Source organism: Engystomops pustulosus, chromosome 3 (assembly GCF_040894005.1).
Source record: "Engystomops pustulosus chromosome 3, aEngPut4.maternal, whole genome shotgun sequence".
NCBI lineage: Eukaryota > Metazoa > Chordata > Amphibia > Anura > Leptodactylidae > Engystomops > Engystomops pustulosus.
Genome location: NC_092413.1, coordinates 219,741,819 through 219,754,744, shown reverse-complemented (window position 1 = coordinate 219,754,744; position 12,926 = coordinate 219,741,819). Strand labels below are relative to the sequence as shown.

Genomic DNA, 12,926 nt, shown 5'->3' with positions numbered 1-12,926 from the left:
GTTACCACAAACAGAGACGGAGCCCATCGCCACATCAGATGTCACACCTGTAATCTCCCTGCACCTTTGCACCGGGTCCACAGCAGAACTCGGGGGGGTTTGGGTAGCAGGGCTTGCACAGTGAGCTGACCCTGCGCTTTGCCCGGGGGGGTGTACAGGGAGGGGGGTAAAGATGAAACGTACCTCTTCTTGCTGCTTTGGCCTGGTCTTCTTACTCTTCCTCCGGCTGCTCCCCCCAGCGGCTTCCTCTGGGAGCTCATCACCAAAGGAAAAGTTCTCCATGCGCACTGGGGACTCGAGCAGCCGGATCTCTGCCATGAGCGCCCCTCCCTGGCTGCCGGTGTCACTGTCCTCCCCCGAGCGAGGTGTTACTGCTGGCTGTCCTGCAGGGGGCCCACTGCACGAGGCCTGCTGATCTTCCTGCAGGCCGCCAGGTGTGTCCTGCTGATCGTCATCATCATCATCATCCTCCTCCTCCACCTGGCTCGCAGGCTGCAACCCCTTCAGCCTTTGCTCTCTGGTATCAGCCATTTGAGCAAATCTATCGTCATTAACAAGTTTTTCTTTGAACGGACCGCTATTATCTAATATGAAAGTTTTTCTTTTATCAAGCTTAGCAATCTCTGCCTTCAGGTGGTTAATTTCTCCATTAATTTCTATTTTGCGCTTCTTTGGCGCTGTGTTCGCCCTGGCGCGGGCACAACGCAGCTCCTCCCGGAGCCTCCTGATGGTCTTAGTTGCCTCTTCATACTCACAGAGGTGGCTCTGGACCCGGGAGGCATAGGTGGACAAAGACTCCCGGGGCCCCTGCACCGCCCAGCCTCCCCCCGCATGGTCAGCCTTACCTCTGTGAGCACTCCGCTTCATGGCTCCAGCCCCGGAAGGACCGCTCTCACCCGCACCATCATGGACGTCCGGCTTCTGGGTTTGCCTCTTTACACTGGACCCAGGGGGAGCAGGAGCAGTATTACTACGACTCCTGGTGGAACGTCTCACCCCTGAGTCCTCCATAGCGCCGGCCGGTTCCTGGCTACCCCTGCCCCCCGCCGGCCTAGACCGGGAAGCAGGAGCCTGGGGCTTGCCGCTCTGGCTCATGCCTGGAAACCCACCCCCTCCCTGGGAAGGGAGAGAGCAGGCCCCAGGTGGAGATGGATTATTCCTGGAGCTCAGAGCAGCAGCAGCACACAGCCTCTCACAGCAACAGACAGATAACGATGTAACGAGCTCCAGAGATGCACTCACTATCTGCTGCTGGTGCAGTCACTGTGTACATACATGACATTACTTATCCTGTACTGATCCTGAGTTACATCCTGTATTATACCCCAGAGCTGCACTCACTATTCTGCTGCTGGTGCAGTCACTGTGTACATACATGACATTACTTATCCTGTACTGATCCTGAGTTACATAATGTATTATACCCCAGAGCTGCACTCACTATTCTGCTGCTGGTGCAGTCACTGTGTACATACATGACATTACTTATCCTGTACTGATCCTGAGTTACATAATGTATTATACCCCAGAGCTGCACTCACTATTCTGCTGCTGGTGCAGTCACTGTGTACATACATGACATTACTTATCCTGTACTGGTCCTGAGTTACATCCTGTATTATACTCCAGAGCTGCACTCACTATTCTGCTGCTGGTACAGTCACTATGTATATACTTGACGTTTCCTAAATGGCCCTTGAGGTAGGAGGACGTGTGAAGGACTGTACTCCGTGTATCTCACCAGGACGTCACTCAGCCATATGAGTACTATCCCCCAATCATCCCGTAGGAAGTATTGACAGCCAATGAGGTGAAGAGTTCATTCATGGTTAGCAGGGTTGGGGGCTGTCAGATTGATTTCACGCGCAGGAGTGGGGGGGTTGGGTCATTATTCCGTACATCTAATGTATTTAGTAACCAAACAATAGGCTTTAATCCCGGAGGAATCGTCCTGTGTCCTGCTGAGCAAGGACAAGCGCTGAAAAATGGGACAACTTCATCTGAATCTGGAAAAAAAACCCAAAAACAGCTAAAGAGGAGAAGCTAAACGGAGGATGTAATTATTAGACTGAGTCAGCGGCAGAGATGCTCGACTAGAGACACACGGGGGGAAGATCCAGAATCCGAGCCGCATCTCCACGTCCTATCATGGACTGTATGGCGATACTCGATCACCACGTGTGCAACGGTAAGAGATGATCGTAGGCGACGGAACGGGTCTGTAGGGGGCGACTGTGGGGTATCTATATAGCCTGGGGTAATACGGGCAGCATTAATAAAATATACAGTAGGGCAGGTGTGGGGCACCAATATTGGCTGCATGCTGGATGAGACATGTTGCAATTCTTTATAGAGGTCTCCTTCATTAATAGAGGGTGGTCCCCCCATCCAGGGTCCTCCCCATTAGTTATCACTTTGGAGGACTAAGCATCACAAGCAGAGACACTTGGTTTTCATTAGAACTGTGTAATACTTCATTTCTCCTCCGGGGGAGCTGCAGGGAAATGAAACACTTGTTGCCATATTCCCTGATAACTTGTTGCGGCTGATCTGGGTCAGGGTGCTGGTTGGGTGCCTCATCTTGGATCGCAGAGTATTTTGGGCTTTATTAGTGTGTTATTATAATTGGAAGCAGGGAAAGGTAAGAGCTCTATGACAAAGCTAAAGGCAGATAATACAGGATCATACCACTGACAATAGGTGTTGGGGTAGCTTGATTTTGCAGAGCATGCCCACAACAATCCCCCCATCAATGTAAACAGATGATTTCACAGTTTACCTCCCCCTCCTTATACAGTTACCTCTTCACAACACTCTACTATAACAACAACTAGGTAATGATCACCTCTGCACAAGTCACGTAACATGCCCACAAGGGGTGTCACAGCTGACCTCTACTACCTCCATCCTCTATGGCCTCTGTACAGGTTACATAGCATGCCCACAATAGTTAATGGCCCAAACCTAGAGAGAAGGACGACGGGACCCAGACCCGGAGAGAAGGACAGGGCCCAGACCTAGAGAGAAGGATGACGGGACCCAGACCTAGAGAGAAGGATGACGGGACCCAAACCTAGAGAGAAGGACGACAGGGCCCAGACCCGGAGAGAAGGACGACAGGGCCCAGACCTAGAGAGAAGGACGACAGGGCCCAGACCTAGAGAGAAGGACGACAGGACCCAGACCTGGAGAGAAGGACGACAGGACCCAGACCTAGAGAGAAGGACGACGGGACCCAGACCTGGAGAGAAGGACGACAGGGCCCAGACCTAGAGAGGACAACAGGGCCAAAACCTAGAGAGAAGGACAACAGGGCCCAGACCTAGAGAGAAGGACGACAGGGCCCAGACCTAGAGAGAAGGATGACGGGAACCAGACCTAGAGAGAAGGACGACGGGACCCAAACCCGGAGAGAAGGACGACAGGGCCCAGACCCGGAGAGAAGGACGACAGGGCCCAGACCTAGAGAGAAGGACGACAGGGCCCAGACCTAGAGAGAAGGACGACAGGGCCCAGACCTGGAGAGAAGGACGACAGGACCCAGACCTAGAGAGAAGGACGACGGGACCCAGACCTGGAGAGAAGGACGACAGGGCCCAGACCTAGAGAGAAGGACGACAGGGCCCAGACCTAGAGAGAAGGACGACAGGACCCAGACCTGGAGAGAAGGACGACAGGACTCAGACCTAGAGAGAAGGACGACAGGACCCAGACCTAGAGAGAAGGACGACGGGACCCAGACCTGGAGAGAAGGACGACAGGGCCCAGACCTGGAGAGAAGGACGACAGGGCCCAGACCTAGAGAGGACAACAGGGCCAAAACCTAGAGAGAAGGACAACAGGGCCCAGACCTAGAGAGAAGGACGACAGGACCCAGACCTAGAGAGAAGGACGACAGGAACCAGACCTAGAGAGAAGGACGACAGGAACCAGACCTAGAGAGAAGGACGACAGGACCCAGACCTAGAGAGAAGGACAACAGGGCCAAAACCTAGAGAGAAGGACGACAGGACCCAGACCTGGAGAGAAGGACAACAGGGCCAAAACCTAGAGAGAAGGACGACAGGACCCAGACCTAGAGAGAAGGACGACAGGACCCAGACCTAGAGAGAAGGAAGACAGGGCCCAGACCTAGAGAGAAGGACGACAGGGCCCAGACCTAGAGAGAAGGACGACAGGACCCAGACCTAGAGAGAAGGACGACAGGACCAAAACCTAGAGAGAAGGACGACAGGACCCAAACCTAGAGAGATGGACGACAGGGCCCAAACCTAGAGAGAAGGACGACAGGCCCAAACCTAGAGAGAAGGACGACAGGCCCAAACCTAGAGAGAAGGACGGCAGGACCCAGACCTAGAGAGAAGGACGGCAGGACCCAGACCTAGAGAGAAGGAAGACAGGGCCCAGACCTAGAGAGAAGGACGACAGGGCCCAGACCTAGAGAGAAGGACGACAGGGCCCAGACCTAGAGAGAAGGACGACAGGACCCAGACCTAGAGAGAAGGACGACAGGACCCAAACCTAGAGAGATGGACGACAGGCCCAAACCTAGAGAGAAGGACGACAGGCCCAAACCTAGAGAGAAGGACGACAGGCCCAAACCTAGAGAGAAGGACGACAGGACCCAGACCTAGAGAGAAGGACGACAGGACCCAGACCTAGAGAGAAGGGTGACAGGGCCCAAACCTAGAGAGAAGGACGACAGGGCCCAAACCTAGAGAGAAGGACGGCAGGACCCAGACCTAGAGAGAAGGATGACAGGGCCCAGACCTAGAGAGAAGGACGGCAGGCCCCAAACCTAGAGAGAAGGACGACAGGACCCAGACCTAGAGAGAAGGACGACAGGGCCCAGACCTAGAGAGAAGAACGACAGGGCCCAGACCTAGAGAGAAGGGCGACAGGGCCCGGAGAGCTTTTCCCAGGGCTCACACCACCCCCATATCAATATTAAATCTAATAGCAGACTACAGAGACTGGTAACCCCCAAAGCACTGGGATGGAGAGCTCGCCCGCCACCTCAGGCCCCTTTAAGTAAAGAGACAATCTTGTGACATTGCCCGTATTAGCTCCTCTGTTGCCACTACCAGGGAGGGTGGGGGTCCTGCAGCCGGCACCATCTCTGTACTACAAGTCTCAGCCTTCCCTGCGGGTGTTGCCGGCCCCATTACACGCTCGGCTGCACATGGCAGGGCTGAAGCTCCTCCGCTCGGCTTCTCTGTGTTTTCCAGCTCATTTTGTGCCGTTCCTCCGGGGCGCACATGAGATACAAGCGCTTTCTGCTACATCATAATTGAATTGCAATAGCTTTATTCCTCTCTGCTTTAGACCAAGGTCTCATTACATGGGGGGAAGGGGATGTAGCAGAATCCTACGAATTACTCCGGGACCCCTCAGTATATGTCCAAACCTCCCAACTATCAGACCCGCTCCTGTAACCCTGACCCTGACTCCACCCCCGAGGGTCCCCACACTTTATACCTCTGTAAAAATTATGAGTCCCTTTGTGGCTCCCACCTGGTATAAAGCTTCACTTTAGTCCCATGGATGGATAGATAGATATGAGATAGATAGATAGATAGATATGAGATAGATAGATAGATATGAGATAGATAGATAGATAGATAGATAGATAGATAGATAGATAGATATGAGATAGATAGATAGATATGAGATAGATAGATAGATAGATAGATAGATATGAGATAGATAGATAGATAGATAGATAGATAGATAGATAGATAGGAGATAGATATGAGATAGATAGATAGATAGATAGATAGATAGGAGATAGATAGATAGATAGATAGATAGATAGATAGATATGAGATAGATAGATAGATAGATAGATAGATAGATAGATAGATATGAGATAGATAGATAGATAGATAGATAGATAGATAGATAGATAGATACATAGATAGATAGATAGATAGATAGATAGATAGATAGATATGAGATAGATAGATAGATAGATAGATAGATAGATAGATAGATAGATACATAGATAGATAGATAGATAGATAGATATGAGATAGATAGATAGATAGATACAGATAGATAGATAGATAGATAGATAGATAGATAGATAGATAGGAGATAGATAGATAGATAGATAGATAGGAGATAGATAGATAGATAGATAGATAGATAGATAGATAGATAGATAGATAGATAGAGAGATAGATACATAGATAGATAGATAGATAGATATGAGATAGATAGATAGATAGATACAGATAGATAGATAGATAGATAGATAGATAGATAGATAGATAGATAGATAGATAGATAGGAGATAGATAGATAGATAGATAGATAGGAGATAGATAGATAGATAGATAGATAGATAGATAGATAGATAGAGAGATACCAGCAGCAGGTGGCAGGAGATGTTTCGGTCTCGTATATTATATACGGATGTGGAGGATTCTCCAGGGTGAGAAGAAATGTCACATAAACTATTAATATAAAGAAATATAATGATACCGCAGGATCCGCCGCCGGAGAAACCAAAGCGCGATAGGAAAGAGATGATCTCCAGGAGGAAAGCATCTACTAACCAGGAGATAATAAAAGAACAAGGCTTCCTGTTTAATCTCACCATAATGACCACCGCGCATTGTGTTTAACCCTCAGCTTGCCACTCACTTCCATCAGCTCATTACTGATTCTGGATGTTCACGATACTCTGGATAGATATGAGATAAATCGACATTCAGGTGCTCAGAGACGAGGCCTGCAGAACCGACCATGCAATGAGGAGATGATTGTACAAACTCAAACCTCCGGCGATGGTCTGGACAAAAACTTTAAAAGCATCATATCCCCCACCCTCTGTATGGCAGCGAGGTCTGTGGTCTATACACATCCAGACTGGTCAAAGTGCGACTCAAGCACAACCAAAATATTCTGCAAATACCTTCTCCAGGTCCATCGGAGCAGCTCAGTGACTGTAGAGGAGAACCGGCCAGATTCCCTTTACATATCAGTCCAGAAGAGGGCGCTATCATTCCTGGCACCTACAGAACCGCAGTCCAGATTCCTACCACCATAAAGCCGGGCAGCAGCAGGGGGTCCCTGCCAACCTGGAAACCCAAACCCAGCCAGACCCAAACATGGACCAACCACAACTGACCAAAGCCAAAATCATGGCCCACTAGGTCCATGTCAGTGACTGGAGGACCACCATAGAGTCATTGCAGAAGCTGACCATCTACCAGGGTCTACAGAGAGACTACAGACCAGCCCTGTACCTGGAGAAACTACCGGACCCCAGAGACCGCCGGATCCTGAGCCGCTACAGACTGAGCGCCCACAACCTGCCATGGAGTCCGGGCGGCACAGACAGACAGACGTGCCCAGGGAGAGCAGACTGTGCCAACAGTGCCAGGTGGCATGAGGTCCACTTCCTGCTACACTGCTCCAAATAATCAGCAGTGAGGGAAACTCACCTCAGGAGACTCTCAGATCTCCTCCTTCTGCTCCGTGGAGGAGGGAGAGAACATCCATCCTGCTGGAGGAAGAAGAGACCACAATGGCCGCACAATGGGGCAGATTTACTTACCCGGTCCGTTCGCGATCCAGCGGCGCGTTCTCTGCGGTGGATTCGGGTCCGGCCGGGATTCATCAAGGCAGTTCCTCCGACGTCCACCAGGTGGCGCTGCTGCGCTGAAGTTCCCTGAAATGCACTGAAGTTCACGATCCTATCCTGTATGAAGGCGAGTGCAAGCTCCGCGACACAATTTCCTTTTTTAAATGCGGCGGTTTTTCCGAATCCGTCGGGTTTTCGTTCGGCCACACCCCCCCCCCCCCCGTGCATGCCGGTGCCGATGCGCCACAATCCGATCGCGTGCGCCAAAATCCCGGGGCAATTCAGGTACAATCGGCGCAAATCGGAAATATTCGGGTAAATGACCCCCAATATGTCACTGCCTGTCATAGACTGTGATACCAGGGACTGCTACAAACCCATGCACACCATGAGCCCCTTCATCCTATCCCTCCCCCCAGCTCCCACCATCCCATATTCTTTAAATGCTTTGGCACTGCCACCAAATCTTCTTTGAATTGTATTGGAGATTAGATAGATATGAGATGGCTCTGGCCGTGTTACAGTGCGGTCGGCCACTACCGATGTCTGTCTGTGATCACCTGGCATGGTAAAAGTCTCTGCTCTGGGGCCTGGAGGTCCTCATGGTCTTGTCAGTCATGAATATTCTATGAATAATGATGGAAATGGTAGAAGATGAGAAATGTTTCTAATTACAGAGAAAATCACAGAAAACATTCATACTGGAATGTTTATCATTGGATCCCTGTGGATATGCTATGCCCTATATTTGTAGAACTAGTGGATCTGTTCCTCCCTTCCAGCACCGCCTCCGGCCCTGGGGGGCTTGATGACTGAGTAAGTTACTGCCCCAAACAAGTCGAGATCTAATCATCCATCACATGTTCTCATGTAATGTCTCACATCGGGTCATGAAAATCGATTCCGCAAACTCACCGGGACCTGAATGTGGGAGCACTCTAACTTTATTGGAACAACATGGCAGGGCCGGGCTAGGACGGCTACTCTCTCTGCTCTCTTTACTGTCTGTCTTGCTTTTTCTTGTGCTCCTACCTACCTTCCTCCGGGCTACTTATCTTGGCTAAGGGGTTCACGGCACACTCGTCTTTTGGCTCCTTGTGACCTGCCATTGGATCCCTCACCCATGAATCTTTGTGGCCATAACTTGCCAAATCACCTCTAACTTCCCAGGATTATATTGGTTGTGTTACTTATAGGAACACCTATAAGTGACCACTCCCAGGTACCAATTCCTGTACACACAGACATTCACGGTAAAATTTTCTGGTCCACTTTTACTATAAATCTGCTTTCTGGATTCCCTCATGGGCTGGAAACTTAAAAGGTGGCCCCTCCCCTGAGGATCTGCCTGGGTCATAGTTCTGCCTTTCCTTCACCATGAATGCTACATACCAACACATAAGGGGCTGCATAGTGTTGTTGGAGATCTCTATTACTTGATAGATAGGGCTTCCTCAAATCTTCAGCCCACCAACTCATCTGTAGCCGACAACATTGCACATTTTACGTGGACACTGACCAAGGCATCAAGATCAAGCATCAAAATACAGAATATTCGGCTTTTATGGAGAAGCATCTGAAGGAGCCTCAGTTTTAGGGTTAGGAAGAACTGACCCACTACAGAGTCCAGTTTGAAGACCTGCTTGTAATACAGAGTTCTCTCCAGATATAAAGCAGCATGAGAATAATCACACACAATCAGACACACGCGTACCGGCCGTGTTACCATAATGTCATTTCCATGGTGGTCAGACATCATTGAGATGACATGTGGCTTCCTCTCCTAATTAATAGACACTGATGTAATTAGTCAGAGAAGCGGAAGCATCTGCCACAGGAACAAACTCCAGATCTACAAATAGAACTTTCCGTATTGTCCAGACGTCTCCAGCCCCGGGCAGTGATTATAGTGGAAAACTCTGGGGGCAGGTATCATGCGCCTCTTATTCTTCCTCTGTTGTTGGTTTCTCCTATTCGTCTTGTATTCTTCATCAAATGAATGAACGGGGATCCATAGATCTTTGTGCAGCTCCATTAAATGTTGTAGGATTTAGGTGAAAAGGTAACGCTGAAGTATTCCGATATAATCCCATATACTGCACATATGTAATACATAAAGTGCCCATAAAGAACCAGATACACAATACTGCACTATACAGAGATGATATCCTGTTCTGCATACATATACAATACATAGAATCCCCAGATACATAGAGAACCAGATACACAATACTGCACTATACAGAGATAATATCCTGCTCTGCATACATATATAATACATAGAATCCCCAGATACATAGAGAACCAGATATACAATACTGCACTATACATAGATGATATCCTGCTCTGCATACATATACAATACATAGAATCCCCAGATACATAGAGAACCAGATATACAATACTGCACTTTACAGAGATGATATCCTGCTCTGCATACATATACAATACATAGAGTCCCCAGATACACAATACTGCACTTTACAGAGATGATATCCTGCACTGCATACATATATAATACATATAGTCTCCAGATACATAGAGAACCAGATACACAATACTGCACTATACAGAGATGATATTCTGCTCTGCATACATATACAATACATAGAGTCCCCAGATACATAGAGAACCAGATACACAATACTGCACTTTACAGAGATGATATCCTGCACTGCGTACATATATAATACATATAGTCTGCAGATACATAGATAACCAGATACACAATACTGCACTTTACAGAGATGATATCCTGCACTGCATACATATATAATACATATAGGGGCAGATTTATCAAGTGTCTGAAAGTCTGAATATTTCCAATTGGCAACCAATCACAGCTCCCCTTTGAAATATTCATGAGCACTGGTGAAATGAAAGCTGAGCTGTGATTGGTTGCCATGGGCAACTGGAAATATTCTGACTTTCAGACTGCTTGATAAATCTGCCCCATAGTCCCCAGATACATAGAGAACCAGATTCACAATACTGCACTATACAGAGATGATATCCTGCACTGCATACATATATAATACATATTATGCCCAGATACATAATACTGCACTTTACAGAGATGATATCCTGCACTGCGTACAAAAGTAGTACATATAGTCCCCAGATACAGAGAGAACCAGATTCACAATACTGCAGTATATAGCTCCTGCACTGCACACATATATAGTATCCATATAAATAGAGCTAAAGAGCACCAGGTAAATAATAGTGAAATATACTGAGATAATATCCTGCACTGCACACATATATATTTAACACATATACATAGAACACCAGATACATAATAGTGAAATATACTGAGATAATCCTGTACACACCGCTCACATATACAGTGTAATATAGTGTCCGGACTTCATTGTTTTGCTACATTTTGCTTAGTTACACATGAGATACATTGTATCACACTGATGTATCCAGTCCCATCATTACCCACAATCCTGAGCGCTGCCTGGAATGCTGCGCCTCTCACCCCGCACAATACAGCTTTATCCCTGCACAATGGCCTCGGCTCTCCTTTATCTCAGTATTCCCAGCACATTGTCCGCTCTGTTCCCAGGGCTCCTTAAAGGGCTCTCCCTCTCCAGACCAGACCCGTTATATAATCCACACCCTGGTGCTGCCATCATTTAGCAGGGGTTCTCACCATGGGTCCAGATGCTGAAAATCTTGCAAATCAGTTGCTACCACCAGACGGAGCTGTGCCAGTATTATTCTGGGTCAATCATAGGGATTATACAGATTTCATACAGGTGACCCTCTCCCATTACCAGGACCTGCACTCATCAGCTGCCCCATGTGCATGTGCAGTACCCTGCACAACCACTACAAAGTAAGGGGGCACCACCTGCATGTAGCTCTGTCCCTGCCAGGTGCCAGGCCCCCACTTACCTAAAACTGGTGACCTAAATGCATCCTGTCCAAGCATGTGGATTTCCCAATGTGCAGCGAAAACTTAACAAAAGCGCATCATAGGAGGGGCTGCGGAGCAGCTCAATGCAGATAGCCAAGAGCACAGCAGTGTGAGGACACATCCCAATGGCAGCTTGTGGGAGCTTATGCCAGTTCTATTCTAATGTCATTGGTGTGTGAGAGGATCTCAGAGACTACTAACAACATACAAAGGGTTGTGCTTGTGTACGGGGAGTCTCAGAGAGAAGATGCAGAGAGCTCAGGGCACAGCAGTGCGAGGACACATCCCAATGGCCTCTATTCTAATGTCATTGGTGTGTGAGAGGACCTCAAGGACTGCTAACAACATACAAAGGGTTGTGCTTGTGTGCGGGTAGTCTCAGAGAGAAGATGCAGAGAGCTCAGGCACAGCAGTGTGAGGACACATCCCAATGGCCTCTATTCTAACGTCATTGGTGTGTGACAGGACCTCAAGGACTGCTAACAACATACAAAGGGTTGTGCTCGTGTGCGGGGAGTCTCAGAGAGAAGATGCAGAGAGCTCAGGGCACAGCAGTGTGAGGACACATCCCAATGGCAGCTTGTGTGAGCTAATGGCAGTTCTATTCTAATGTCATTGGTGTGTGAGAGGACCTCAAGGACTACTAACAGCATACAAAGAGTTGTGCTTGTGTGCGGAGAGTCTCAGAGAGAAGATGCAGAGAGCTCAGGCACAGCAGTGTGAGGACACATCCCAATGGCCTCTATTCTAATGTCATTGGTGTGTGAGAGGACCTCAAGGACTACTAACAGCATACAAAGGGTTGTGTTCGTGTGCGGGTAGTCTCAGAAAGAAGATGTCGAGAGCTAAGAGCACAGCAGTGTGAGGACACTTCCCTATGGCAGCTTGTGTGAGCTAATGGCAGTTCTATTCTAATGTCATTGGTGTGTGACAGGACCTCAGAGACTACTAACAACATACAAAGGGTTGTGCTTGTGTGCGGAGAGTCTCAGAGAGAAGATGCAGAGAGCTCAGGCACAGCAGTGTGAGGACACATCCCAATGGCCTCTATTCTAATGTCATTGGTGTGTGAGAGGACCTCAAGGACTACTAACAGCATACAAAGAGTTGTGCTCATGTACGGGTAGTCTCAGAGAGAAGATGCAGAGAGCTCAGGGCACAGCAGTGTGAGTCTTTTCCATTAGGACCAGTAGGTCGGTTGTGATAATGATGACATCACAGCGCCGGAGGAGGCCACGTCATCGGCTCGGGGGCCCTCAGCTGCGTCACTACTCTGTGTCTGTGACATCTCACTCACAAGGAGATGACAATTAGTGACTCCCCGGAGAAGAGACTGAGCTAATAATGTGGAGCTAATTGTGTCGGCTGCTGTGCAGCACATGTAGCAGAGCTGGGTTTGTCATGTGA

The 12,926-nt window shown here is 48.6% G+C and overlaps 1 protein-coding gene across 2 annotated transcripts in view; it reads left to right on the top strand.

Moving 5' to 3' along the window:
- Positions 1-1,978: 1,978 nt before the first annotated feature.
- The window catches only part of EFR3B (EFR3 homolog B), an 84,950-nt gene continuing 74,002 nt past the window's right edge, over positions 1,979-12,926 (top strand). Inside the window, exon 1 of one of the 2 annotated variants that reach the window (XM_072143867.1) lies at positions 1,979-2,188. In XM_072143867.1, the coding sequence (XP_071999968.1) occupies positions 2,149-2,188 (40 nt within the window). In that variant the 5' untranslated portion in view covers positions 1,979-2,148. The remainder of the gene's footprint in view (positions 2,189-12,926) is intronic. The other variant, XM_072143870.1, reaches the window with a different exon arrangement.